This window comes from Carcharhinus amblyrhynchos, chromosome 24 (genome assembly GCF_965287045.1).
Source record: "Carcharhinus amblyrhynchos chromosome 24, sCarAmb.v2.hapA, whole genome shotgun sequence".
In the NCBI taxonomy this organism is placed as follows: Eukaryota; Metazoa; Chordata; class Chondrichthyes; order Carcharhiniformes; family Carcharhinidae; genus Carcharhinus; species Carcharhinus amblyrhynchos.
In genome coordinates, this window is record NC_137347.1 from 36,130,305 (window position 1) to 36,154,292 (window position 23,988).

Below are 23,988 nucleotides of genomic sequence, written 5' to 3' on the forward strand. Positions count from 1 at the left end.
CCGGGTTCAGTACTGCCCTCAGGTCGCTGTCTGTTCTTCCCGTGTCATAGAAGCCTACAGTGCAGAAGAAGGCCATTTGGCCCATCGGGTCTGCACTGACCACAATCCCACCCAGGATCTACCTACATAACCCCATGCATTTACCCTAGCTAATCCCCTGACACTAGAAGGAAATTTAGCACCACCCATGCACCTAACCTGCACATCTTTGGACTTGGGAGGAAACCCACACAGACACAGGAAGAATGTGCAAACTCCACACTGACAGTGACCCAAGTTGGGAATCGAACCCAGATCCCTAGTGCTGTGAGACAGCAGTGCTAACCACTGTGCCACTGTGACACACCATCATGTCTGCGTGGGTTTCTTCCGGGTGCTCTGGTTTCCTCCCACAGTCCAAAAACATGCAGGTTATGTGGATTGGCTATGCTAAATTGTGCCCTTAGTGTCAGGGTGATTAGCAGTGTAAATATGTGGGGTTACAGGGAGACAGCCTAGGTGGAATTGTTGTTGGTGGAGGCTCAATGGGCTGAATGGCCTCTTTTTGCACTGTAGTGATTCTATGATATTAGGTGCATTAGGCATGCTAAATTCTCTCTGTGTACCCAAACGGTTACAGCAACCAGGGAATTTTTACAGTAATCATGGAAATGTTAATGTAAGCCTACTTGTGACACTAATAAATAAACTTTTGAAATTTTAAACTATGAAATAAGTTCAGTTACAAGAACAATTTTAAATGTCTGGAATAAGCCTTTTCAAGATTAATTTCAATTGTAACTGGCGATGGGTTTTCTCCCACAGTGGGAAAGATGTGCAAGTTAGGTGCATTGGCCATGCTAAATTCTCTCTCATTGTATCCAAACAGGTGCTGGAGTGCGGCGACTGGGGGGTTTTCACAGTACCTTCATTGCAGTGTTAATATAAGCCTACTTGTGACACTAATAAATAAAATTTAAACAAACAAAACGAACATGGGCAGGCAAGCAATAGCTGTACTGATCTTTGATGGTGGAGACGGTAGAACCGGTTTGATAAATGATAACCATGTGACGCTGTCTGAACTGGGTGGAGAACTATCTCTGACAGGGAGCGATCAAAGGACAATTGGGATTGGAGTTTATTTCCTCGTTCTCCAGCAGCTCTGCTTGGTGAGTGTGGAAGCGGTAACTTCTCCCCAAACCTGTTGATATATTTTTTTAAAAACCCAGGCTGGGTGATGTCCCGGGGTTTAACTTTTTTTCTTTACCCCAGGAATTGGCTGGGGAAGCAGCGCTGGAGATGTCGCGGCTCCCGGGACCGTCGCGGTTGGGAGACGGGGCCGCTTCCAAGAACAAGCCTGATAACACCGCTTTCACCCAGCAGAGACTACCGGCTTGGCAGCCCCTCCTCTCCGCGGGTTATGTCCTTCCCACGTTCTTCCTGCTGGGTTTGATATTTATTGCCATCGGCCTGGGATTGTACTTTACCTCCAACAGTGTCATTGAGATCGAGGTAAGTGAATGGCCCTATCTCTTCCCCCCTCCTGGCTCATTCCAAACTTTCTTGTGAACTGTGTACTGGGCTCTCCATTTCCTTCCTGACAGGTTGTCCAACTAGTTATTAGAGTCATTGTTGTATCAACTCCGTGTAATATAGCCAGCATATGTTCCAGCACTTTTAATTCTTACTTACTATGCTTTAAAGTTTATTTATTAGTGTCACAAATAGGCTGAGGATTCGGAATAGATCATTAAGGAAGGAGATGAGGAGACCTTTCTTCACCCAAAGAGTGGTGAGCCTGTGGAATTCAAAACAGACGGCTGGATATAGCACCTTGTGGAGAATGGGATGAAAGGTTATGGGGAGAAAGCAGGATTAGGCTATTGAATCGGACGATCAGCCGTGACCGTAATGAATGATGGAGCAGACTCAAAGGGCCAAATGGCCTCCTCCTGTTCCTATCTCCCATGTTTCTATGCTTACGTTAACATTGCAATGAAGTTACCGTGAAAATCCCCTGGTTGCCACACTCTGGCGCCAGTTTGTGTACACTGAGGAGAATTTAGCATGGCCAATGCAGCTGACCAGCACGTCTTTCGGACACACAAGTCTGCGTGGGTTTCCTCCGGGTGCTCTGGTTTCATCCCACAGTCCAAAGATGTGCGGGTTAGGTCGATTGACCATGCTAAAAATTACCCCTTAGTGTCAGAACAGCGTAGGTTAGAGGGATTAGCCGGTAAATATTTAGGGATATGGGGGTAGGGCCTGGGTGGGATTGTGATCGGTGCAGACTTGATGGGCCAGATGCCCTCTTTCTGCACTGTAGGGTTTCTATGATTCTATGAACGTACAGACTCTACATAGACAGTGACCCAAACCGGGCATCAAACCCAGGTTCCTGGTGCTGTGAGGCAGCAGTGCTAACCACTACTGCTTAGTTACTGATAGAGGGTTGTTGAGAGTGTGAAAAGCTTCAATCAATGTTCCTTCTCCAGCATGGACCCCAGTGCTATACAGAATGTTCCATCAGACCTGAATAATAAGGTTCTATGTAGGCTATCATTGCCTCATGGATTTGGTTACAATCTCCATAGAGATTATTAACAATTAAAGAGGAATTTGAACACCAGTGATTAACTGAAAGAGCTACAGTGCAATATTTCACATTCCAAACAAACTTTATTTTCTATGTATAAAAATAGTTAAAGCAAGCACTATTCACTTAACAATAATGTGGAAATGTTGGCATTGGACTGGGGTAAGCACAGTAATAAGTCTCACAACACCAGGTTAAACTCCAACAGGTTTATTTGGTAGCACAAGCCAAAAGCTTTCAGAGCGCTGCTCCTTCATCAGGTGGGTGGGAGTTCTGTTCACAAACAGGGCACATAAAGACACAAACTCAATTTACAAAATAATGGTTGGAATGCGAGTCTTTGTTGCTTGGCCAGTTTTTGTGATGTGTAGTGATAATGCAAATGGTGATTTTTTTTTCCCCTTGCTAATGAGCCAATCCTGACTTTATAATCAGCACAGGATTTCTAACTCCTGACTTATTTCCCTTTGCCTGATCTCTTAATTCTGATCTGACTTTAAACTTTCTTGCAATAATTTGGCTGCCTTTCCAGTGACACTCTGGGTATATACTGTGTAACGCAGTAGTGAATGATGCAGAGCAGAAAAGCCCCTGTTTTGACATTTGGTCTGTATTGAATTAATAAGTCTCACCAGGGCAGTAGTTGCAGTGTTGCAATTATCCTCCCATTTCTCTGGATTGTGGAATGAGATAGCGGGAGACAAAAAAATAAGTTATGGTTCCCACTCCAAATTGTTATCCAGTGTTTTGTGGAAACAAAATGAACTCAATTTCAGTGCACCCCCTGAATTAATAGCCTATCAAAATTTATTGATTTCCAACCTCCATAAATCAGAGCTTATCAAAAATTCTACTGTCCAAGTCCTAACCTCTGCCAAGTTCCAATCGTCTATCATCGCAGTTCTCTCTGATGTATATTAGCTCCTGGACCACCAATATCTTGGCATATCAAAAAAAAATCCTTGTGTCCAGATACCTCCATGGTCCCTCACCCTCTCTGTCTCTGCAAACCTCCTCCAAACCACCTCAGTCCTGTGTTTGATTCTGATCTCTTGTGCACCCCTGTTTCCTTCACCACCTTCCTGTAAGCTTCTTCATCCCTTATTCCTTTTAAGACACTTCTTAATGTCTATCTCTTTAATAAAAATTTTAGTCACCTGTCCAATATCTCTTCCTTTGGCTTGTTGTCAGTTTTAATCTAACTATGCTCCTGAGAATTATATTGAGGCATTTTATTGCTTCCATTGGGGCTGTTGATGTTGTGGCTAGGAGGGAGAAATGCAAAGCAGTCTCTAAGGCTCCAGATTGAGGGAAGGCTGACTTCGGTGTAAACTGGGAAATATTTTACTGGGTAAATGGAAGGAAGATCAGTTGGAAGTGTTGAGAAAAAGCATTTGTGACACCAGAACCCGTCAGGCAAGAGTTCTCCTTCCCAAAAAAAGTCATGAACTATTGAAGAGGTGGCAGGCAACATTAAACTAAAAAGGTAAACAGGAGTGTGGGGGATGGGGGGAGGGAAAAAAAGAATAAATCATGGCAAATGGGAAGGAAAGCCAACAGCAGGGGATGAAAAAGTAGATGGTATAAGTTATGAAAGAGAGGGTGGCATGGTGGCACAGTGGTTAGCACTGCTGCTTCACAGTGCCAGGGACCTGGATTCACTTCCTGGCTTGGGTTACTGTGGAGTTTGCACATTCTCCCCATGTCTGCGTGGGTTTCCTCCAGGTGCTCCGGTTTCCTCCCACAGTCCAAAGATGTGCGGGTTAGGTTGATTGGCCTTGCTAAAATTGCCCCTTAGTGTCCTGGGATGTGTAGGTTAGAGGGATTAGCGGGTAAATGTGTAGGGATATGGGGATAGGGCCTGGGTGGGATTGTGGTCAGTGCAGACTCAATGGGCTGAAGGGCCTGTTTCTGCACTGTAGGGTTCTATATTCTATGTTCTATTTGGCCTGGGCTTGCAAAATTTTACTAACTTCTGGCTTGAGACAATTCACACCTCTTTGATTATCCCCCTGTCTCCACTTGCACTGTCTGTGCCTGTAAAGGCTTGATTACCTGTAAAGATTAGCATTGCAATTGTCTTTGCCTATCTATGCTGTGTTTGTGAAACCTACTCATCTGAGGAAGGAGCAGTACTCTAAAAGCTCATGATTCCAAATAAACCAGTTGGACTTTAACCTGGCGTTGTGAGACTTCTTACTGAACTCGTATGAGGACTACACATGCGTAAGGAATAAGGAAATTCCTTCAGATTCACATCAGAACACTAAACTAAAGCTGGACTCTCAAGTAGAACATTTTTGACAGAAGTCCTTTATTCAGTGTAAGCAAATCTGATAAACAGCCAGGATTGGCATGAAATGTTTGTGGCTGGTCTAAAAGTTTTACGTGAGGTTTTATTTCTTTCCAGCTTGACTATACAGGCATCAATTCAAACAGTACATGCCACCACTGCGCCAAGAACGGTACCAAGAACTGCAAGTGCAAACTATATTTCGAGGTGGACAAGGCATTGCCGGTAAGAACAGTAGGAGTTCTGGCCAACAAAAGTTCAATATTTGGCTCAGATTGAACATTGTATTTTTTTAAACTTTTTTTGGTGTTTTTGAAGTATCTCTAAGTTCATAGTATTTCCAAAATTCAATAAAATGGGAACTGTGTGGAACTAGTGTATGTTATTAAAACCAAGATGGATTAGCCATGGTAAATGTACTGGGTTAGGGCAGGGGTATGGCTTTGGGTAAGATACTTTTTCAGAGAGTCAGTGCAGACTTGATGGACTGAATGGCCTCCCTCTGCACTTCTTGGGATTCTATGATTTAACCCATCTGGGGAAATCTTACCAAAAAAATGTCAATTTCCAGTCAGTAAATCAATCGGCTTTCTCTCCAGATCTTAAATAGTGCCAAAAAAAATCACACAATCATACAAAGGAGTAGAGCTTCAACACACCAGCAAAATCCTGCCATCTTTAAAGGGTGCCCTGATCAGAACCTGAGTAACCTAACTTGCACATCTTTGGGACTGTGGAAGGAAACCCATGCAGACATGGGGAGAACGTGCAAACTCCATACAGGCAGTCACCCAAGCTGGGAAACAAACCAGGGTCCCTGGCACTGAGGCAGCAGTGCTAATCGCTGTGCCATCATCTTTAAGATGGACACGTGTTAAACCTCAAACTGCCAATTGGTGGAGGGAGATTTACAGAAATCAATCTTTATTCAGTTTAGGTTTATTCACAAAATGTGCACTATTGACCACCCCAGTGTCAGTAAGTGCATCCTCATGTGAGCTCAAATAATGAATGCCCTTCCACCTGTTTATCCTTTCCCTTTATTAATAATGAACAGCCTGATCCTGAGTTAGCTGATCTAAACTGAATGGATATTAGAGGCGGTGATATTAGGTCTGATGATTTGGTAGAATTAGTCAGGATCTGAAAGTGGAAGATTTATACATCGGTAAGGGTGATATTTGTCTCAATTATTATGTTCTCTCTCACTTCTCTACTACAAATGCCTTGGGGACATGGAGTCAAATCCTGCTATGGCATCTGGTAGAATTTAAATTTGATGAATAAAAGCTAGTTTCAATAATGGTGAGCCTAAAGCTATCATTGGCTATTGTGAAAAACCTATCTGGTTCATTAATGTCCTTTTGTAGGATCCCTGTGGTGCAGAAGGAGGCCATTCGGCCCATGGATCTGCACCAACAACACTCCCACCCAGGCCCTATCCCCATCATCCCACTTATCCCCCTAGCCTACACATTCCAGGGCACTAAGGGGCAATTCAGTGTGGCGAATCAATCTATCATGCACATCTTTGGAACATGGGAAGAAACTGGAGCATCTGGAAGAAACCCACACAGACATGGGGAGAATGTGCAAACTCCGCACAGACAGTGACCCAGGCTGGGAATTGAACCCAGGTCCTTGAACCTGTGAGGCAGCAGTGCTAACCACAGTGCTGGCCCTTTAGGGAAGGAAATCTGCTGCCCTTACCTGGTCTTGCCTACATGCGTGTAGACCCACGGCAATGTGGCTGAATTTTAATCACCGTCTGATATGGCCCAGCGAGTTCAGGAGCAATGATCAGACTGGCAACAAACGTCACTCTTACCTGTGACACTCTGACATGTCATGGAAGAATAAGGACAAACAAAATCCTCCAAATGGGGATTGGATAAATCCTTTGAAAGATGAAATTAGATATGCAGAAAGAGTGCCAAGAGGGACTAACTGCTCTCCAAAAGAGCTGGTACAGACTTGATGGGTCGAGTGGCCTCCCTCTCCGCTGTCCTGTTCTGATTCTCTGCTGAGTCTCATGAATGAGAAATAATGTCCTGGATGAGATATCAGTGCTTGTTTCAGCCTTTGGGGCTAGAGCCTAGCGTAAGATGTTGCCTGGAGGAGAAAACTGAGATGAATAGACTAATTATCTTATTTTTAACAAAAGGGAGAACGACCATTCCACACACACTGGAGAATTTTGCATCACTTTTCCCTTTGCCCTTTAATGAATCATTCAAATGTAGAGTTGATGCATTTTTTTTAAAAAACTGAAATTATTGAAAAACATCTATATTTCTTTTAAAATTGTTGATCAGAGTCAAGTAGATTTTATACTTCCTATTCTGTTCCATAATCCTGGATTCAATCCGGCTCACCTCACTGGGGAAGGTCTCCTCTTCTACTGGTTCCCAGTGTTGCTGAATAACATGAGTTTGAGATGCCGTGCCCACCTCCTGTTGGGAGAGAAAAAGAGCCCACAAAGTGAGAGTATCCATAATCTGGCATCTGAATTAGAGAAAGTATGTAGAAGAACTATAAGAAAAGGTCATCTTAAACTGGGAGCTGAGAAGCTGTGATTTAGGAAATTTGGAGCAATGATGGATGGCATAGTGGTCAGCACTGCTGCCTCATGGCGGCAGGGATCAGTGTTCGATTCCGGCCCTTGGGGGACTGTGCAAACTCCATTCTTCATGTATCTGCATGGGTTTCCTCCAGATGATCTCTCAGTCCAAAGATGAGCAGGTTAGGTGGATTGGCCATGCTAAATTTCCCCACCTTTTGTCCCAAGATATGTAAGTTAGACGGATTAGCTGTAGTAAATGTATGGGGTTATGGGGATAGGGCAGGGGAGAGGACCTGGGTAAGACACTCAGAATCAGTGCAGACTCACTGGCCTCCTTCTGCACTGTGAGGATTCTATGATTTTTCATGGCTGCTATATTCATGACTCCTGGAACTATAGATTTATACCAAGAGGACCCCCAATTGTAACTTCCAAAATAAAATGTCAGTTGGACAAAGAAAAATGTTGTTAGATAAATATACGTGGTAATGGAAATTATATCTACATCAAAGTTCTGCATCCATAATATTGTACACAATACAAAATATGTTCAGCTTGAGGTGGACATTGTGGATAATGTGGCCTACAGATCCAATAACTCCATTTTGAAAGCCCATTATAGATAGAACATCTGCTGAGAGAGTACCTGGGAACATTACAAACCAGCATGGGGTGGTAGTCCCCCTGTTATATGGTGCCATTCCTCCCAATTGGTGAGAGTATCAAGAAGAAGTCATCCGACAGTTCAGAGAAGGTTCACTTGATCCATTCCTGGGATTAAGGGCTTATCTCTTGAAGGAAGATTGAACAGGTTGGACCTTTCCAATTGAAGTTTAGAAGAATGAGAGGTGATCGCGGAAAAATATAAGGGGCTTGCCAGTTACTGGTATGTTCCCACTTGTCGGGGAGACGAGATCTAGGGAGCACAGAAGTCTCCTTTTTAAGGTGGAAATGTGCATGATGATTTTTCTGAGGGTCTTTAACATGTTCAGTTCTCTTCCCCAGAAAGGGAGGTTGGGTGATTGAATATATTCAAGGCTGAGTTAGATAGATTTTCGACACTCGAGGGTTAGGTGTGGCAGATGGAAATGAGTTCTGACCACAACCAGATCAGCCATAATCTTTTCAAATGGTGGAACTGGCTCGAAGGGCTGAATGGCCTTCTCCCTACTCGGGAAGGATTGTGTAAGAGTTTGATGCTGGATCTAACAAATGGAACATGTTGTGTTTCTGTTTAGGGCCCTGTTTTCATGTACTACGAGTTATCAAACTTCTTTCAGAATAATAGGAAATATGGAGTCTCTCGAGACGACGATCAGCTGAATGGAGATTCACACTATTTAAAGGTAAAACGTTAACCCGATAAATGGCTGAAGAGATTCATAGTGCTTTCGGTATCCTTCGATAATTGTCTTGCATTCTATTCGTCAAAGGTGAGCTCAACCTTTTGGACTCCAGCCAGACCCACCCAAGTCAGGCTAGAACACATTGTTCTCAAAAATACAAATACTGGAAATCCACGACAGATAAGTCAGCGCTGATTAAAGAGAAAGATTGGTTAAAATATCTCGGGTACGTGGCCTTCGTTAGAAGTTAAGGTTGGCATGGTGGTTAGCACTGCTACCTCACAGTGCCAGGAACCCGGGTTCAGTTCCCGGCTTGTCTGTGTGAAGTTTGCACGTTCTCCCTGTGTCTGCGTGGGTTTTCCGGGTGCTCCGGTTTCCTCCCACAGTCCAAAGATCTGCAGTTTAGGTGGATTGGCCATGCTAAATTGCCCCTAGTTAAATTGATCCAGCTGTCAAGGGATTAACAGGGCAAATATGTGGGGTTAAGGGAACAGGGCTTGGGTGGGATTGTGGTCAGTGCAGGCTCGATGGGCCAAATGGCCTCCTCTTGCACTGTAGGGATCCTATGATTCTGTAATTAACTGTTACAACTGTCTTTTCTCATAGCGGATCCTGACTTGAGCTGTTTTCCATTTCAAGTACTTGTTTTACTCCAAATAATCCTGTACCTAACTTTTACAAAATTGTAATCTTGCTCAGAATATTGAGTAATAAATGCCTAAAGAATAAGGGATATGTATTAAATATACATATATTAATGTCAAATGCAGGTTTGTATAGAGCCAAAGTTCACCTCAATAATCAGGCAGAATATCAAGGGAAAGAAGATTTTTTTTTTAAACACAAGAACTACGATGATCTGGAATGCCTGCCCTGAAATGCTGATGGAGACAGATCCAATAGTAACATCCAAAAGAGAAACAGGCCAGAAAATCAGTGGGATTAATTGAATAACTCTAGCAAAGAGCTAGCACTAGCTCAATGGCCTGAATAGTCTCCTTCAGTGCTGTACAAATCTGTCGTTTTTGCCTCTGTACAATTTGTATATCTAAACTTAATTACTCCAAGAGGAACATTCTAAACCTGTGGCGGTCGACCTATGACTCTGGAGTCTACGTGCAGCCCACCTGGGTTTTAAGTGCAGGCTATGAGACGGTTGCCCATGTTCACGGCTGCCACATTCTGCTGTTTCCCATCTGCAGAGGTATTTTCCTACTGGTACGTTCAAAAAGCAAGGGCAAGTGAAGTGAGGTGCTTGCTGATTGCTCACAACATTGACTGTGAGAGCTGTGCGCTCCCTCTGCGTCCAAAGTGTCAATATTTCTTTTGTTTTCACCATTTGAAGCTGATACTTCTATTAAACATTTTCTAGGAACATAGAACACTATAGCGTAGTACAAGCCCTTCGGCCCTTGATGTTGCGCCGACCTGTGAAACTGATCTAAAGCCCATCTAACCTGCACTATTCCAATATCATCCATATGTTTATCCAATGACCATTTAAATGCTCTTAATGTTGGCGAGTCCACTACTGTTGCAGGCAGGGCATTCCACGCCCTTGCTGAGTAAAGAACCTACCTCTGACATCTGTCCTATATCTATCACCCCTCATTTTAAAACTATGTCCCCTCGTGCCAGCCATTGTGAAATATTTGGTGTGTATTAAATGTATTTAATTTTATTCACGGAGTCATGGTTAGCGAACAGGTCAAATTTTAATCTAACGCCCCACTGAGACAAAGGACAGCCACTCGTGCAGTCCACTGAGGTTGTCCATTACTGTTCTAGACACTTGCTGAGGTTTCCACCATTTCCATTTTTAGAATTTCTTTTCAACCTAGGCACACAAATGTTACATGTAATGCAGTGCAAAGTCAAGAGTCCTATTGTCCAAAGGTACTCATAAAATAAACTTTTAATTTCCATCTCTTTTCATTTAAAGGTCTGGTTTCTATTGGCTGCCACACGTGCACACATGGGGGAGACAATAGCCTAGTGGTATTATCGCTAGATGATTAATCCAGCAACTCAGCTAACATTCTGGGAACCCAGGTTCAAATCCCGCCGCAGCAGATGGAGGAATTTGAATTCAATAACAAATATCTGGAATTAAGAATCTACTGATGACCATGGAACCATTGTCAGAAAAATCCATCTGGTTCACGAATGTACTCTTGGGAAGGAAATCTGCTGCCCTTAACTGGTCTGGCCCACAGGTGACTCCAGAGCCACAGCAATGTGGTTGACTCTCAACTGTGGGAGATCCATGTCCCACAAATGAATAAAAACACAAGCGGATATTATCTTTAAAAGCCTAGAATGAGTGTCTGCAACCTGGGGAGGGATGTAGTCCCTTGATATCCACATCCATGCTCATCCCAGTAACAAATCAGGAGCAGAATCCTGAATGAGTTTGGGGTGGCGGAGTGGCCTCAATTCCAGCCTTGGGTCACTCACTGTCTGTGTGGAGTTTGCACATTCCTCCAGATGCTCTGGTTTCCTCCTACACTCCAAAGATGTGCAGGTTAGGTGGATTGGTCATTGCTAAATGCGAGGCGTTATGGTGAGAGGGTTTGGGTAAGATGCTCAGTCAGACCGTCAGTGCGGAATAGATGGGCCAAATGGCCTTCTGCACTGTCAGGATTCTATGATTCTCATACTGAACCCTGAAAAACAGTTTAGTGGTATTGATGTGAGGCAATCTGTGTGCACTATAACTGTAGCTGTGTGCACAATGGCAATGTATTCCGTTCTCCTTTATAGCTTGCTGCCTGTTACACTGCCATTCTATTTACTTCTGATTGTCGAGAGCAATCTGAGGAAGGTAGTGGCTGGATTTGGTCACAATATGAATTTCAAGTCTGTGTGTGTCTGGAGTTCTTTATCCCTTCACCTAGAAAGCAGCCAATACAAACTCCCAACCCTGATAAGCTACTTCAATTCATACCAGGCCATCTCTCACCGACAGCTCATTACAGTGTATAAAGAGCGCTCAACAATGCCCCAAAAACCCTCAGGGCCCCAGGAGCAGAAGTCAAGGTGTTGGTCTTGCATAAGCGCACTAAGAACAAAACATGAAAGCTGGCGCGTATTAGTAACTTGCAATGACCCCAACTAGGGGCCATTGACTCTGTTTCCCTGCTGATAGCTGCTGCCGGACCTGCTGAGTTCTTCCCCAGCATCCTCTGTTCTTGTTTCAGATTCCAGCACCCGCGGTATTTTGCTCATCGTAATAAACCTCACGTTGAGACAGTGAAACTCTGCCACGTTGACCTTGTTAATATTCTCTCGTTGCATGCACACCGTTTTCCCAGAACCCTTCGGAATACTGTTTCCCATTTCAGCGGGACCAAGACAAACCTATCGCTCCGTGTGGAGCCATTGCAAACAGTTTGTTTAACGGTGAGTTCCTATAGATGAGAGTCCCGATGCAATTGAATTGACATTGACACGTATTTGGGGGTGAATGTGTACAACCACAGGAGGGGGGACGCTGGAAATTGCAGCAAGTGGTTCAAACATTCATCGACTTTGGAGGGTTGTATAATCCGGTTGATGGGAGGGGCTGTAAAACCCTGCATCAGGTGCTGACTGCTTGAACTTTGCGTGGTCGGATGCACCGGGTCAGGGACCTGGGTTCGATTCCCGGCTTGGTTCACTGTCTGAGTGGAGTTTGCACGTTCTCCCCGTGTCTGTGTGGGTTTCCTCCAGGTGCTCCGGTTTCCTCCCAACTCCAAAGATGTGCGGGTTAGGTGGATAGGCCATGCTAAATTGACTCTTGGTGTCAGTGGGACTAGCAAGGGTAAATACATGGGGCTATGGGAATAGGGCAGGAGTGGGATTGTGGTTGGTGCAGACTTGATGGGCTGAATGGCCACCTTCTGCACTCTAAGATTCCACCGTTCAACACCACCACCTTGGCATCTGGGAGGTACTGGATCACTTTGCCTCTATACTTTTGTAAAACCTTAAGACTTAACGTAGAAACTAGAAGCAGGAGTAGGCCATTCGGCCCTTTGAGTCTGTACCGCCATTCATTTTGATCATGGCTTATTTCCATACCTCCCCCACCCCCAAATCCCATGATCCCTTTAGCTCCAAAAGCAATATCAAATTTCTTCTTGAAATTTGACAACGTTTTGGCCTCAACTACTTCCTGTAGTAGTGAATTCTACACATTCATCACCAGAAATTTCTCCTCGCCTCAGTTCTAAAAGGTTGACCCCTTATCCTCAAACTATGACCCTTAGTTCTGGACTCTCCCTCCCGCCATTGGAAACATTCTTTGAATCTACCCTGTCTAACCCCATTAGAATTTTATAAGTTTCTATGAGATCCCCTCTCACTCTGCTAAATTCCAGACTTCTGTAAAACCTTAAGCAGTAGCAGCATTTACAAAATTAGAATTGTCGAATTTTGCAGCCGACAAGAGGCCATTTGGCCTACCTGTTCCATGCTAGCTCTCAGATACTTGTACCCACTTTGCCCTGTCCTTCTTTCAAGATCTTTTTCTATTAAATCATGTATTTATTCACAGCTCTTTTGTTAGTAAAGCTATCATGGACTTTCCCTCAGTGTTTCTGATAAGATTTTTTGACTCTTTCTGATAAGATATTCCTTTAAGTCAAATATTTATTCATCCTCCTTTTCTAAACTATTATGAATTCTGCTTCACTGTTTCTGATGATATTCTTCATTTTCTCATAACATATGTTATATCCAAATCTCTCTCTCTCTCTTTATGGAATACACTAGAATGGATATTTGACCAAACTTGGTAATTTCAGATTGAATAGTGGCCCAGTGGTTAGCACTGCTGCCTCACAGTGCCAAGGACCTGAGTTCGATCCCAACTTGGGTCACTGTCTGTGTGGAGTTTGTACATTCTTCCCATGCCTGCGTGGGTTTTCCTCTGGGTGCTCCAGTTTCCTCCCACAGTCCGAAGATGTGCAGTTTAAGTGGATTCACCATGCTAAATTGCCCCTTAATGCCACAAGATGTGTAGGTTGGGGGGATTAACGGGGTAAATGGGATTACAAGGATAGGGTGGGGTGTGGGCCTAGGTTAGGTGTTCTGTCAGAGAGTCCTAGGAACATAGGAGCAGAAGTGGGCAAATTTAGCCCTTCGAGCCTGCTCCACCATTCAATCAGATCATGGCTGATCTCTCCCTGGTCTCAAATCCACCTGTTCCCCATATCCCTTTATCCATTTTTAATTAGAAATATATCTACCTCCTTCTTGAAACCATTCAATGATTCAGATTTCACCTATGGGGCAGTGAGTTCCACAAATTCACTATCCTCTGCGAGAAGTAGTTCCTCCTCATCTCAATTTTCAATCTATCGCCTCTCAACCTGTACCTGTGACCTCTTGATTGCCCCATAAGCAGAAACATTTGGTCTACATTTACTTTATCAATCCCTTTTAAAATTTTTATATACCTCGATCAGATCCCCCCCCCCCCCCCCCCATCCTTCTAAACTCAAACAGTTTAATCTCAAACAGTTTAATCTCTCCTCATATGTCGACCCTTTCATTCCTGGAATCAATCTGGTGAACCTCCTGAACTGCCTCCAATGCCACCACATCCATGCTCAAATAAGGAGACCAAAACTGGACAAACTACTCCAGATGTGGTCTCAATAACACTTCTCTGCTTTTATACTCCAGTTCCTTTGCAATACGGAACTCCTGGGGAGAAGCGTGGCCTAGTGGTACTTTCGCTAGCCTATTAATCCAGAAACTCAGCTAATGTCCTGGGAACCCAGGCTCGAATCCCGCCATGGCAGATGGTGGAATTTGGATTCAATAAAAAAAATCTGTAATTAGGAATCTACTGATGACCATGAAACTATTGTCGATTGTCAGAAAAACCCATGTGGTTCGCTAATGTCCTTTAGGGAAGGAAATCTGCTGTCCTTACCTGGTCTGGTCTACATATGATTCCAGAGCCACAGCAACGTGGTTGACTCTCAACGGTCCTCGGGCAACTAGGGATGGACAATAAATGCTGGCCAGCCAGCAACGCCCATGTCCGACGAATGAATAAAAAAAAGCCAACATCCCATTTGCCTTTTTTTATTACGTGCTGCACCTGCATACTGACTTTCTGTTATTCATGAACACAGACACCCAGGTCCCTCTGCCTGGACACATCTTGAATCTGCTTTCCGTTTAGGTAATAATTTGCCTTTCTGTTTTTTTTGCCAAAATGGACAACCTCACACTTATTCACATTAAACTTCACCTGCCAAATTTTGGCCCATTCTAGCCTATCTATATCCATCCACAGAGTCTTTATCCCCTCTTCACTGCCTGTTTTTCCATCTATTTTAGTATTATCGGCAATTTTGCCATGTTACATCTGTCCCTACGTACAGATCATTTAGATTGTAAACAGTTGAAGTCTGAGGACTGACCCCTGTGTTACCCCACTAGTTGTGTTTCACAACGTAAAAGGACTCATATTTCCTGACCCTCTGCTTTCTGTCAGTCAGACAATCCTCAGTCCAATCCACTACTCTACCTCCAACCCCCTGCAATCTTACCTTCTGGACCAGTCTCTAATGTGGCACCTTGTCAAACGCCTTCTGGAAGTCCAAATATATCACATCCACAGGTTCCCCCTATACACCTTGCTGGTTATGTCCTCAAAGAACTGGAGCAAGTTTGTCAAGCATGACTTGCCCTTTGTAAAACCATGCTGATGATGCTGGATTGACCTTATGATTCATGAACGCCAACATAATCAGTGCAGACTCAATGGATCGATTGGCCTCCTTCTGTACAGTAGGGATTCTATGTTCACAAAATGCTCTGATGGTGTTTTCCAAGAGGGAATAATATCCAGAACAGGATGCAGCGGTTGGTGGGAGGGAGAGAGTGAGTGCACACTCTAGGCAGCAGGTTCTGAGGAGGCTTTCAAAGGTGGAAGAATAACCTGAAGACCTCTCCCAAGACGTGGCAAAGTCATGAAAGCATTTGTGAAGACTGATTCCGTTCAATATTTCCAGTGAACCCCTGTGTTGAACAAATTGCCCTAGAAGGAGGTCACGTTAGCACAGTTGGATGGATGGCTGATTCAGTGATGCCAACAGCATGGGTTCAAGGGATAGAAATAGTCTGAGTGGGCGAGGGTCTGGCAGATGGAATACAATGTTGGTAAATGTGAGATCATCCATTTTGGTAGGAATAACAGCAAAATGGACTATTATTTAAATGGTAAAAAATTGCAGCTTGCTGCTGTGCAGAGGGACCTGGGTGTCCTTGTGCATGAATCTCAAAATGTTGGTTTGCAGGTGCAGTAGGTAATTAAGAAGGCAAATGGAATTTTGTCCTTCATTGCTGGAGGGATGGCGTTTAAAAACAGGGAGGTTATGTTGCAGCTGTAGAAGGTGCTGGTGAGGCTACACCTAAAGTATGATGTACAGTTTTGGCCTTACTGAGAAGAAGTATACTGGCACTGGAGGGGACACAGAGGAGACTCACTAGGTTGATTCTGGAGTTGACGGGGTTGGCTTATGAGGAGAGACTGAGTAGACTGGGACTATACTCATTGGAATTAAGAAGAATGAGGGGAGATCTTGTCGAAACATATAAGATTATGAAGGGAATAGATAAGATAGAAGCAGGGAAGTTGTTTCCACTGGCAGGTGAAATTAGAACACGGGACAGGACCTCAGAATAAGGGGGAACAGATTTAGGACTGAGTTGAGGAAGAATTTCTTCACACAAAGGGTTGTGAATCTGTGGAATTCCCTGCTTAGTGAAGCAGTTGAGGCTACCTCATTGAATGTTTTTAAGGCAAGTGTTGGAAAAAACTCGAAATTAAAAGATATAAGATGGTTACCTGGCACGAAATGGCTCTGTGAAAAACATTCAGATGTGCTGACTTAGGCACAGACATTGCACAACGAGTTAAATCCTGTTAGTGTCTAATTACTGCAGGAAATAAATCAGAACTTGAAGCCCAGATGATCACCTTAGTTTGAGATAAGGCAAAACCAAAACAATGAGTCTTGTTAACAAGATCAGTCGTTGAAAGAAGGACATAAATGTACTCAGACTATCTCTATCCCTTGAACCCATGCTGTTGGCATCACTGAATCAGCCATCCATCCAACTGTGCTGATGTGACCTCCCTCTGGGGCAATGTGTTCAACACAGGGGTTCACTGGAAATATTGAACGGAATCAGTCTTCACAAATGCTTTCATGACTTTGCCACGTCTTGGGAGAGGTCTTCAGGTTATTCTGTATAACGATGTGCTAACTGCTAATGTCTATACTTGTCCACTATTTGAAACTGTATAAAAGAAGCTCAGCTGCCATTTTAAAGTTGAGAAGGTGACTCTGAGCACTGCAGAGAGCCCAGCACTTCTCCCAAAGCTTTGTCTGATAAACTGCATGTTGAATCTTTAAATCTGACTCCGAGTGGTGATTTTCCCACAACAGCAAAAATAGATAAATTTTTGAACAGTAAAGGAATTAAGGATTATGGTGAGTGGGCGGGTGAGTGGAGCTGAGTCCACAAAAAGATCAGTCATGCTCTTAGTGAATGGCGGAGCAGGCTCGAGGGATCAGATGACTCTTTGTTCCTGTGTTCAATTCCCGTACCAGCTGAGGTTATTCATGAAGGCCCCACCTCCTCAACCTTGCTCCTCACCTGAGGTGTGGTGATCCTCAGGTTAAAATCACCACCAGTCAACTACCCCCCCCCCCCACAACCCCCCAGAGGGGAGAGCATCCTCTGATCATCTGGGTCTATGGTGAATTTACATTTTTGCTCTCTCTCTCTTTGCCCCCATTACAAAGTGACACACAAATTCTGCTAAGTTGTAAAATAAACTTGACGATGCATTTGTATCTTTCAGATTCCTTTGTGGTTTATAAGGTAAACAGCAGTGGAAACTCCAAGGTGCCTCTAAATAGCAAAGGAATATCTTGGTGGACGGACTACAATGTCAAATTCAAAAATCCTAAATTAGAGAATGGAACTGATCTCAAACAGGCATTTGCGGGTAAATTAACCTGTTTTCACTGAACGTTTCTAACAATTTTCATTTTTATAAAATCCTTTTTGAGGGATTAGAAGTAGAAAGTAGTGCAGAAAGAGGCCATTTGGCCCACTAAGTCTGCACCAACAACAATCCCACCTGGACCCTATCCCCATAGCCCTACGTATTTACCCTGCAAATCCCCTGACACTAAGGGGGCAATTTTAGCATGGCCAATCAACCTAACCCACACATCATTGGACTGTGGGAGGAAACCAGAGCACCAGGGGGAAACCCACGCAGACACGGGGAGAACATGCAGACTCTGCACAGACAGTGCCTCAAGGCCGGAATTGAACCCAGGTTCTTGGTGCTGTGAGGCAGAACCACTGTGCCACCGTGCTGCTCATAATTAATAATGGTGATTGGAAGTTTTTGGATCAGGCAGCACTCATTGGATTCTCCCTGTGAGCTTTAGAACCCCCTGCCTGACACCAATGCGGATCAGCAATCTGCACTGTAGAGAGAACAGTATCTCGCTGTGATTTTCTTTCCCCTGATTTGTGCAATTAATGATCAATGGGTCATTCCTCATCTAATCCACTCCCTCGCTGCCCACTTAATGATAATGGGTAATTTCTGGAGACCCCTGCCCAGCACTGACTTACAGATGAGTGAGGAAGGACACCTCAAAATGGAGATGCCTTCTCCCCAACTTCTTCACATTTTAACATTGCGACGGTGTGGTGGTTAGCACTGCTGCCTCACAGCGCCAGGGACTTGGCTTCGATTTCTGGCCTTGGGTCATGTGGAGTCTGCACATTTTCCCCATGTCTGCATGGGTTACCTCCGGCTGCTCTGGTTTCCTCCCACAGTCTGAAAGACGTGCTGGTTGGTGCATAGACCATGTTAAATTCTCCCTCAATGTACCTGAATAGGCGCTGAAGGGTGGTGACTAGGGGATTTTCACAGTAACTTCATTGCAGTGTTAATGTAAGTCTATTTGTGACACTAATAAAATAAACTTTAAAAATAGCCTCTGAAGCTGGGCCCCCTCGGTCTTGAGGTCGGCCTGGAACGCTAGCTTCCTGATCTGTCCCCGGGAGGCCATCTCCAGAGGTTGACTGAAAAACCCATTGGTCTTCACTGGCCTGAGTTGGCTGCTTACCAGTTGCAGGCTGGTAGCCCTGCTATGCTCTACCCATTCTTCTGCTGGGAGGATGGGCTGGAATATAATTAGGGGAACCTGAAATTCTGTGCCCACCCATCTCTGTTCCTGCCCCAGCGTCCTTCTGCTGAAAATCAAGTTGAACCCTTCAAGTCCATTCTAACAAAGAAAGGAAGAATAGTCATGTTGTCCAGCTGCTAAGGTTTTTGTGCTTTGATCTTTAACTAAAGTTTTTAAAAGTTTATTTCGTGTCACAAGTAGGCTTACATTAACATTGCAATGAAGTTATTGTGAAAATCCCCTCGTCGCCACACTCCGGTGCCTGTTCGGGTACACTGAGGCAGAATTTAACAGGGCCATTGAGCTTAACCAGCACATTTTTCAGACTGTGGGAACACCCAGAGGAAACCCATGCAGACACAGGGAGAATGTGCAAACTCCACACACAGTGACCCAAGCTGGGAATCGAACCCGGTTCCCTGGAGCTTCTAACCACTGCGCCCCATGTATAATCAGTGCAAAGGCTTGTCCATACAAATCAGCAAGGATTTTGTACCTGAGTGAATCTATAGTTGATTGCTCGCTCTGTGTAGTACAATAACTCACGATGTAACCAATTGGCTCATGGTTGCATCCATCACAAAAGCATTTCAGTCATACTTCATTGGCTGTAAAGAGCTTGAGATATCTGATGGTCGTGAAAAGTGCTATCTCTTCTTCCTCTCCTACTGGGGATTAAGTTTTGTTTTTGCAATATCATTGAGTAAAATTCTCATTAAAGTCATGGCCACAATTATTGCCCTGTAAAATTGAGACAATGATATTGCTGCACAATAACTAGACTGGTCAGAAAGCGATTCCACTTAATTGCGAATAATTAATGTCATTTGCTTTTATCACTTTATTGGTGTTGGGTGACCTTTCTCTTCACTGTATTTTCTTTTCGGGCACCAAATCCTATACACTGAATTCCAGGCACAGTGAAGCCTCGCAATTGGCCCAGACCTGCCTACGAGCTGGACACAAACCCAGCAAACAATGGCTTCGTCAACGAGGACTTCATTGTGTGGATGAGGACTGCAGCCTTGCCGACATTTCGCAAACTTTATCGCCGTATTGATGACGGCCTCCAGCCAGGAAATTATTTCGTGGAAATAAGTTACAGTATCCTTGCATTTTTCATCAGGCAATGGTGGCAGGATTAGCATGACCAATATATTTAATACAATAAGCCTCCTTCTGCACTGTAGGGATTCTTTGTGACCCATTGAGCCTGCACTGACAACAATCCCACCCAGGCCCTATCCCTGTAACCCCACAGATTTAAAGTTTTATTTATTGGAACATAGAACATTACAGCGCAGTACAGGCCCTTCGGCCCTCGACGTTGTGCCAACCAGTGGAACCAATCTAATGACCCTCTAACCTAAACTGTTCCAGTGTTATCCATATGCCTATCCACTGACCATTTGAATGCCCTTAAAGTTGGTGTCACAAGTAGGTTTTACATTAACACTGCAATGAAGTTACTGTGAAAATCCCCTAGTCACCACACTCTGGCGCCTGTTCGGGTACGCTGAGGGAGAATTTAGCATGACCAATGCACCTAACCAGCGCTTCTTTTGGAATGTGGGAGGAAACCCATGCAGACACTGGGACAACGGCAAAGCATCAATGACTAAGCAAGGAAGTTAAAGATAAAACTAAAACAATAATGCAAAGGCCAGCAGCAGGCTAGAAGATTGGAAAATTTTGAAAGACAAAAATTAATAAGAATAAAGATAAATTGTGGAATAAAACTAATGCAATATATAAAAAAGGATAGCAGAAGTTTATTAAAGGGAAACAAGTTGCTAAAATGAATACTGTCCCTTGGAGGATAAAACTAGGATGTTAATAATTGGGAACACAGAAATGGTGGAGACACCATTGTTTTCACGATGGAGGACACTAGAACCATCTCAATTAATAATAGGTATTACCATCATCGCTATGGGGAGTAGGCGGGTAAGCGGAGCTGAGTCCACAAAAAGATCAGCCACGATCTTATTGAATGGCGGAGCAGGCTTGAGGCGCCAGACGGCCTACTCCTGCTCCAAGTTCTTGTGTTCTAAGGAAAAAGTGCTGAGAAAACTATTGTGATTGAAGGCAGTCCAATCCCTAGGGCCTGGTGGTCTACATCCTAGGATCTTAAAGGAAGTGTCACCAGAGATAGTTGATCCATTGGTTATAATATTCCAAATATCCCCGAATGCTAAAATAATGCCTTGTTCAAAAAGGAAGGGAGGCAGAGAGAAGGAAACTATAGATTAGTTAGTTTAACATTTGTCATTAGGAAGTTGGAATCCATTATTGAGGAAGTAATAACAGGACATTTAGAAAGTATAAACGCAATCCATCAGCATGGTTTTGTGAAAGGTGAATCATGTTTGACTAATTTTCTAGAGATGTAACAAGTAAAGTTGATAATGGAGATCCTGTAGATGTAGTACAGCTGGACTTGGGCATTTAATAAGGTGCCACACAAAAGGTTAATACACAAGGTAAGATCACATGGGGGTAAGGGATAGTTTATTAGCTTGAATTGGAGACTGGTTAGCCAACAGAAAGCAGAGAATTGGAATAAATGGGTCTTTTCTGGTTGGCAAGATGTAACTAGTGGGATTCCACAGGTTCTAGTCCTTGAGCCCCAATTGTTTGAATCTAAATCATTCATATCGATTGTAGCGATAAAAAGTATCATAGCCAGATTTGCAGACAACACTAAAATAGGAGGGATAGTAAGTTGCAATGAGGAAATAAATAGGCCAAAAATTTGGCAGATGGAAGTTAACATGTTTGAGGTTATCCATTTTGGTCGGGAAAACAGGCAGCTTATTATCTAACTGGAGAAAAACGTCAGAATGCTTCAATGCAGAGGGATTTGGGTGTCCTCGTGCAGAAATCTGGTGTGCAGGTGCAGCAGGTAGTAAGGAAGGCAAATGGAATTTTGGTATTTATTGTTAAAGGAATAGAATATAAAAGCAGGGAAGTGTTGCTGTAACTGTACAGGACACTAGTCAGACCCCAGCTAGAGTATTGAGATCACACCTGGAGTACTGTGTACAGTTTTGGTCCCTTGAGGAGGGGTGTTGTTACATTGGAGGCAGTTTAGAGGAGGTTCACTAGATTGATTCCAGAGAATCCCATCATGGTAAACTGTGACATTGATTTCAATTTGTCAGCTGGCACCAGAAAACTCTAACGATTAAATCTGCCGATTTTCTTGTGTTCTAAGAAGAAATATTTGAGTGAGAATCTGTCATCCTTTTCTAATCTAGTTTATAAATGACTTCAGTCTTACCCAACAAGGCTGATTTTTTTAGTGCACTTTGAAGAAGCTTAGCCACTAAGATCTGCATTTATTGCCCATCTCCTGTTGCCTATCAGTATCCCTTGCGTCTTAAGAGCGAATATATATTAAAGTAATTAACTTTGAAAGGTTCCTCCTCCATCAGCTCCAAGTTCCTCACAGGGCTACACCCTTTTCTGACTTGGTTGTGTTTAACTGTTCCTTCATTGTTGCTGAGTTAAAATTATGGAACTTCCTACATTACAGCAACGAGAGTACCTTCACTATACGGTCTATGGTGTAGGCCATCATTAATCAAGGGCAATTGGGGATGGGCCATTGGTGCCCACATCTTATGACTGTCTCTCTCTCTCTTTCACTCACTCACACTCACTCACTCACAATCTGGTATTGCCAAAGCCATCGTTCTGTTCCTCCTTAACTCACTCTTTTCAGATTATCCAGTGCGGAGTTTCAATGGAAAGAAAGGAATAACTTTCAGCACCATATCCTGGATGGGTGGAAGGAACCCATTCTTGGGGATTGCTTATCTTGTATGTGGTAGCGCCTGCATTGTTACAGGATTTGTAATGTTCATCGTTTACATCAAGTACCAAGGACGGCATGTCTTCAGAGAAGACTAAGCCCGACATGCAATACTTGCTCCTTTCAACATGTGATTCTCACTGGGTCATTTGTTTCAGAAACCGTCACTAGAAGTTAACGGTACATTTACCACCTTAATCTTGGACCAAGCGCAGAATTTTACCCTTGCACTTGATTTTATTTATCTATTGCACATCTCTCTAAGTACAGCTCCAATGAAGTGTACACTTTTTTTGAAATTCTTTTAATCTCTCAGATTTATTTCCACTTTGTAATTGTGACAGTCAGGTGATTTAGTCTCTGGTTAGTGAGACCGATTATTACAATTATAATCAGTCAGGTATCGATGGTCCCAATACTCCTGCTTCTTTTGAAACCATTTCCCCCATTTGGTGTTTTGTTTGGTTGCCACTGTGGAATGCTAGTGTACAGTGTTTTTTCCTAGTCTCATCTTTCAATAGTCATAAAAAAGATGAATGGGTCTATCATTTAATGGTTAATTTGATGCATGTGTGTTATGTTTTGTGCTAACACTATGCCAGTCCCTTGTATCAGATTGTTATTGGAGATCCTCATTACAAACACCAAAACCAACTCTCTCACCCTGTTGGAATTTTTATTTGGAGAATTCCAGTGATAAAAGTTTAAAGTCCTTCATGTTTTTCTAGAAAATTGGAAGCCAATATGCCGAGACTTTATTTATCTGGGCTTGGCTTCATCACCAGAGTCTTTCCAACAGATTGAAGTCCAACTAAGTCATTCCACCAGCTACATATCCCCAACACTGTACAAATTCTGCTCCCTGACCCTTGCCTTGTAGGCCGGATCAAAATGTTGTTGAATAAACAGTAAAATTCTGGAAACACTCGGCTGCCCAGACAGTATGGGTGGAGCGAGAAGCTGGCTTGTTTCAGGCTTATGAACTTTTTCCTCAGAACTGAGGAAAGTTCGAAATGGAGGAGGAAGGGAAAACTGAAGGAAACGTCTGCGATCGGGGGGGGAGCAGGGGAGATTAAAAGGTTTCATGGCAAGTAAAAGATGCCTCTGGGTCTCACCTACCGGAATGCAAAGCAAAGGACTAAAGAAAGAAACGAAGGGAAAAACACAA

At 43.5% G+C, this 23,988-nt stretch overlaps 1 protein-coding gene across 1 annotated transcript; it reads left to right on the plus strand.

Annotated features, from left to right (window-relative positions):
• Positions 1-1,069: 1,069 nt before the first annotated feature.
• tmem30b (transmembrane protein 30B) lies at positions 1,070-23,474 on the plus strand. Its single transcript, XM_080211252.1, has 8 exons — positions 1,070-1,151; positions 1,255-1,494; positions 4,989-5,096; positions 8,673-8,780; positions 12,095-12,182; positions 17,653-17,799; positions 19,919-20,107; positions 22,731-23,474. Exons 2-8 carry the CDS (start codon positions 1,282-1,284, stop codon positions 22,916-22,918), a joined length of 1,041 nt encoding a protein of 346 aa, XP_080067378.1. The 5' UTR covers positions 1,070-1,151; positions 1,255-1,281; the 3' UTR covers positions 22,919-23,474.
• The last annotated feature ends 514 nt before the right edge of the window (positions 23,475-23,988 follow it).